The following is a 6,187-nucleotide window of genomic DNA, read 5'->3' as shown; positions in this document are numbered from 1 at the left end:
TATCGAATGTAAATAAATATTATTATTATATTATTATTATTATTATGGCTTTATAGACGACGTTGTCCGCATTCACCGTTACCGTTAAGTCGAAGAGCCGTTATACGACCTGCATAAGAAATCACAGAAAACTGTTAACGACAGCGTGACGGCGAACGCGGCTTATATATATTTCCCCCCATGGATCAAGTCTGTATCCCATTGTATGTTCGCTGTTCTTCTTCACTCTTCCCCCTCCTTCCCTGGATCTATCCTTGAATCTCCGCCAAAACCCTTCCTTTTTCATTCAAAACCTATCGAATTTTCCATCCTTCATCGGTTTTAGCGGAAAGGCGTGGTTTTTCTCGAGGTATTTGGGCTCATCTCGGTGGAGATTCGGCGTTCCTCCGGTGATCCGGGGGGTTTTCTCGGGCGTTCCGTCCGTGAGATTGGCTTCTGGTGGCAGTTCACGTGTTGGGCTCCGAAGCGGTTGGATTAGCGCCGGGGATGGTGTCGAGGATGATGCGGTGGCGGCCATGGCCGCCGCTATTATCGAAGAAGTTTCGGGTTAGGCTCGTCGTGAGGAGGGTTGAAGGGGTGAGCGGTGGGGATGAGGCAGCGGGGACGGGGAGGAAGGTGGCTGTGGAGGTGAGGTGGAAGGGGCCGAAGTTGGCACTGAGCTCGCTGAGGAGGACGGCGAGGAGGAACCGGACGAGGGAGGAGGAGGTGGGGGATGGGGGTCTTGTGGAGTGGAATGAGGGATTTGAGACCGTCTGTACCCTGACTCCTCACAAGGAGAGCTCGTTCCAGCCATGGGAGATCACATTTATCGTGCTCAATGTGAGTCAAAAAATGGGCCCTTGCAGTTCTCTGATTCCCCGTTCGTTTTTCATCTACTGTTGTTTTCTTGCACTGTTATCTCAACAAATTGGTAGTTTTTACTGTTCTTTTACCGGGGTTCTTCCTCACTGATACTTTGTTTCTGGGTTACATCATTAGGCGAATTTTGTTGAAATTAATGCTGGTCCTTAAACCTTCTATATGGTTTGATAATAGGCTGTTAAAAACTTGCTTTTGGATGATTTTTAGTGGAGGTTGTGATGTGTCCTATGGGCCATCGTTTTTCGTGTTGTGTTGAAATCATCAAAGACAATCGATTCCTTCATATGGGGATTCTATTTCTTGCTTCCTCCATTCTCCCCGTCGCATGCGTTTACAACTTTGTAATATCTAATACCTAATGACTAGCTTTATATTGGACATGCCTTTTAGGTGTTGTGTACTAGTTTATTGTTCTTATTTTCTTTAATCATTTTCTTCCCTTTTCCTTTTTTTTACCCGAGAAAGTTTTTTCTTTATCTTACTTCCTTTTCATAATATTCTTTTAAAAAAAATCTTCTTTTCTTTTTTAACTAAGGAATCCTCCATGTATATGTTAGAGAAACAAGAAATTTTTTGTGTGATCATGCCTTCTATTTCTTTTTCACATGGGTTTATGAGTGTCAGGGCAGCTCTAACATCACGAAAAAATTTATCCTGTTCGGTTTAAATATCTTTTGTATTTTATGAATTATTAATTCCTTAGTGTTGATTGTTCTCTACTTATTGATCAGTTATTTAGAAACCTGATGAATCTTTTAATTAGTTGTCTTTGTCAAGTTTCACCTGTTGTTGGATTTCTAATTGCATCTTACAGCTCGAGATCGGCCGTTGCTTTGTGAAAAAAAGATCAACTGTTTCTATTTAGTTAGTTTTCGGTTTGGCCTAATAGCTATCTATATCCACCAACAGCTTGTACTCTCTAATATTAGTTTTTTTTATTTGAATTGAGAATTAAGGTTTTTGCCATTTTTCATTTTTTTTATTGCCATTTTAGTTCAAAGCTACCAAAGTTGTCTAACCTGCTAATATCTTCATTCAATTTACTTTCAAAGTGATTAAGCTAACTTACTTTCTGACTTGCTCTGATTCATTGTTGCCATTTTGGAAGGGAGGATATGCAGTTCTTTTACTTGATGGCATATAGACCTGCTTTACTTTTCAGTTTATTACTGTTTTTTCTCTCTTCTGCTTTGTGTATGACTGTGATGGTTTCATTTTTGGGATGTCTATTTTTATTAAAAGTTCAGTTGAATTTTGTGTGGAAGAGCTAAACTGATTTTGTTCTGATTTAGGGTTTGAACCATGGTGCCAAGAACAAGGAATCTGTTCTTGGAATGGCTTCACTAAACATAGTGGAATTCACATCCACTGCTGAACAAGAGACTGAGCTCAACCTTCCATTGCTGCTTCCTGGTGTCACTGAATCTCATCTCTCACTTTATGTATGTTGACAAACTTCTTAGATTTTGATGCTTGATGACATTAAGTTAGAATTATGTCGTACATTGTGTCTCAGTCTGTGCTCTCGCCAACACGGGAGATATATGCAGCTTTACCTTGTAAGGCTAGATGGCCAATATCCTGGATATTTCTTTTCTTTTTATTCACCAATAAATGTTGGGAATGGTGGTGTTTTTGTTTATCCATTCTCATGAAACAATTTCCTCAGCACGCCCATGCCCATCTGATTTCTTCTTTCCCTAAGTCCTAATTTTTGTGTCCTGTATTTATTTTTTTCTCCTAGTCAGGAGAATTTTGGCAAACTTAAGAATGTGACTTGTGAAGTTGTTCATTTTGCAGCTGGCTCTAAGTATATTGGAATTGAGAAGTTCCCAGTTTTCTTCTGATATGATACAGAGGTCGTTGACTTCTCCCTTATCACCTCCCTTTGGAGATGTTCTTCCGTCTGAGAAAGATGAGCTATCTGCTCTTAAAGCCGGATTGAGGAAGGTGAAAATTTTGACTGAGTTTGTGTCAACCCTGAAGACTAAAAAGACATGCCAAGATGATGATGGTAGCGAGGGAAAGTGCTCTGCTAGGAGTGATGATGCAGAATATACCTATCCTTCTGATTTAGACTCCCCTGATGATGATCTTGATGAAGTAGAAGACACTGAAGAGGATTCTAGTATGAGGAAGTCATTCAATTTCAGCTATGGTACGTTACAATCTGTTAATAAAATTGGAAATGGGACGAGGATATATAATGGAGTTTATGAAGATCTGGTCTGCTACAATCATCGAAGATCAGATGTTGGCTGTTCGCATGTGGAGGACACAATGTTATTTGTTCCTGACCTTTCTGTGTTAAAGAGGAGGATTCTTCCTTGGAAAAAGAGGAAGTTGAGTTTTAGATCACCTAAGCCTAAAGGAGAGCCATTGCTAAAGAAAGCATATGAAGAGGGAGGTGATGACATTGACTATGATCGGCGGCAGCTGAGTTCTTCTGATGAATCTCTTGCAGGCGTATGCTTCTCACTGATTTTCTTGGTTTATTTTCCATAAATTCTTTTTATCTTGATCGATAGATATATTGATTTTCTTATTTGGTACTAATATAGGCTGATCTGTCTATCCATTCTTGATGAATAAGAGCTTTAGATGGTTTACCATACTATTCATTTCCGTTAAGTAGCAATCATTTTTTCTTGGTCCAGTGGTCTGCCTATAGATTGTCTCGTGGTCATAATTGGCTTTTAGAGTTCCCCCCGGATGTGGGACGGTCATTGAATGTTATTTGGATTGTTTACTGGCTAAAATGTTCTACATTGGTTTTTTAGTTTTGATTTCGTAACCTATTTGTAAGGGAAACTAAAAATGTTTACATGATTTGCTTGCAGAGGCGCGAAGGGGATGATGATAGTCCTTTGAACCGATCATCAGTATCTGATTTTGGTGATGACTGCTTTGTCATAGGCAACTGGGAAACAAAGGAGTTTGTGAGTCGCGATGGGCACATGAAGCTTGTCACTCAGGTCTTCTTTGCATCCATTGATCAGAGGAGTGAACGCGCCTGTGGTGAGAGTGCATGCACTGCTCTTGTCGCTGTCATTGCTGACTGGTTTCACAGGAACCAGGATATGATGCCTATCAAGTCCCAGTTCGATAGCCTTATCCGAGACGGCTCTCTTGAGTGGAGAAACCTTTGCGAGAACCAGGCATATCAGGAACATTTTCCTGACAAACACTTTGACCTTGAGACAGTTCTTCAAGCTAAGATTCGACCAATTTCTGTCGTTCCAAGTAAATCTTTCATTGGGTTCTTTCATCCTGATACCCCTGACAGAAACAGTGGCTTTGACTTCTTACATGGAGCTATGTCCTTCGACGGCATCTGGGATGAGATCAGCCGGTCAGAATGCTCGAGTGATGGAAGGCCTATGCTTTATATAGTAAGTTGGAATGATCACTTCTTCGTCCTCAAGGTTGAACATGATGCTTACTATATATTAGACACACTTGGCGAGCGGCTCTACGAGGGGTGCCAACAGGCATACATACTAAAGTTTGATGACAGCACATCCATTCATAAGGTTCCTAGTGACAGCAAGACTGTTAACGGTGAGGCCACAGCAGTAGGACACGGTGTCGCTGGTAACTTGAAACAGGAAAAAGGAAATGCTGTGGAGGGGGACCTTGTGTTTATGGGAAAGGAGTCATGCAAGGAGTATATCAAGAGTTTCTTAGCAGCAATTCCAATCAGGGAACTGCAAGCTGATATCAAGAAAGGACGGGTATCTTCCACTCCTCTGCATCACCGCCTTCAGATCGAGTTCCACTACACAGAATCATCCGATGAGCTTAGTTTGTCCAATCTATCCTCAGCAGCAAATGCTGTCCCTGAATTATCATGGCTGATCGAACCAGCAGTAGCATTTACATCCACACCTGCAGTTCTGGTTGCATAGAATCTATGATGCGAGGGCTGACTGTGATTCTGGCTCTCTTTTTTTCTCTCATCTTCGGTATTACATAGGTCTGCTTATTTGACTTTGATGGGTGAAGGCAAATAGAGATCCCATCAAGAAGAATCGATCAAACTTTCTTTCTCTAAACCTCGACTAACGATAGTGACTGCTGCTTCCAGCCCCTGGTAAAGTTGCATTCAATGGTGTGTATGAACGTGTTCTTATGGTATGCTCATGGTAGCAATTAGTACCTAATGAACAGTCATAGTTTAACTAATGTTCCACTCCACCTATATGGCTACTTTGATTTTGGTTGATGCCCACTGGAGCCTTGTTTTCTACATGCTGTTCACTCTTCTTGTATCGAGGAATGGATCTGTATTGTATGGTTATGATGAACTACATAAATACATAAATGATGAATGATTATTTTGCTGATACTTCTCCTTTTTCTAACTCCTTGTTTTCATAATTGTTTTATAGTTTATGAAATGCTTGGTTTTTGTTTGAACGAAGATCAAACAAGCAATTCTTTTGAAGCAGTATGTACTGTCATACAATGCTCACAATTTGCCTTGAGATTTGTAGTTGTCAATGGTTGTTGCCTCTTTTTTCTTCCCTTGCCTTAGAGCTCACTAAATTGATGCCATTACCTTTTCCCTTATTCACTTCTTTTTCTTTTTTTGTTTTTAATGGGCTGCAATCAAATTCCATCCTCTTCCTATCTGCATTTTTGACATTTGATTTTTTTTCCTCTATACAATTGAATGTATATACGATGATCGGGATGATCAATAATACTTCGTGTCCTAATATGATTGAGCAAGTATGATAGGAGATCAAAAATTTTATTTTAACTTTAATATCAATCCTAAGATTGATTGGTATTAGAGTTGACGATGATGTCCAAGAAATGAGCTAGGTCGACTCCACGAAGGCAATTGATGAGACTAATTATATATTATCTCATGGATTCTATTAGTATCATGGTTTCTATATTTAAAAAATTTAGATTGTTATAGTTTTAAAAGTGAAATAAATAATTTTATTTATCTTAACGTCGTCAATTGTATTGACAAAAGATACAACACGTGACACCTTCGATCGATACGAAAGTGACTCCTCAAAAAGTAATTTCAATATCCTTTTTTCATACACGTAGTAAAATCATTAGAAATAAAAATGATATTAAATTTATTTTTTTGCTTATTATTTTCGTACCGATCTAACACGTGATGCCACATGTTATGTTTGATGACGTTAACGTAAATATGATTATTTATTTTATTTTTAAAATTATAAGGACATTAATATAAATTTTTGAAATAAAAAACTATGATGCTAATAAGGTCGAACTATAGAGGATAACCTATAATTAGCTCTAAGAATGAAATTAATATGTACCTATATAATTTTGA

General features: G+C 39.0%; 1 protein-coding gene across 1 annotated transcript; it reads left to right on the top strand.

The window, feature by feature from the left end:
* The first annotated feature begins 213 nt into the window (after nt 1-213).
* Nucleotides 214-5,209, top strand: LOC103983520 (uncharacterized). Its single transcript, XM_009400729.3, has 4 exons — nt 214-819; nt 2,154-2,303; nt 2,662-3,327; nt 3,702-5,209. The coding sequence occupies exons 1-4, from the start codon at nt 487-489 to the stop codon at nt 4,767-4,769; spliced, it is 2,217 nt and encodes a 738-aa protein (XP_009399004.2). The 5' UTR covers nt 214-486; the 3' UTR covers nt 4,770-5,209.
* Nucleotides 5,210-6,187: the final 978 nt, after the last annotated feature.

This window comes from Musa acuminata, chromosome BXJ3-5, assembly GCF_036884655.1.
Source record: "Musa acuminata AAA Group cultivar baxijiao chromosome BXJ3-5, Cavendish_Baxijiao_AAA, whole genome shotgun sequence".
Lineage (NCBI taxonomy): Eukaryota > Viridiplantae > Streptophyta > Magnoliopsida > Zingiberales > Musaceae > Musa > Musa acuminata.
The sequence above is the reverse complement of the archived record's forward strand: the minus strand, read 5'-3'. Positions and strand labels throughout refer to the sequence as shown.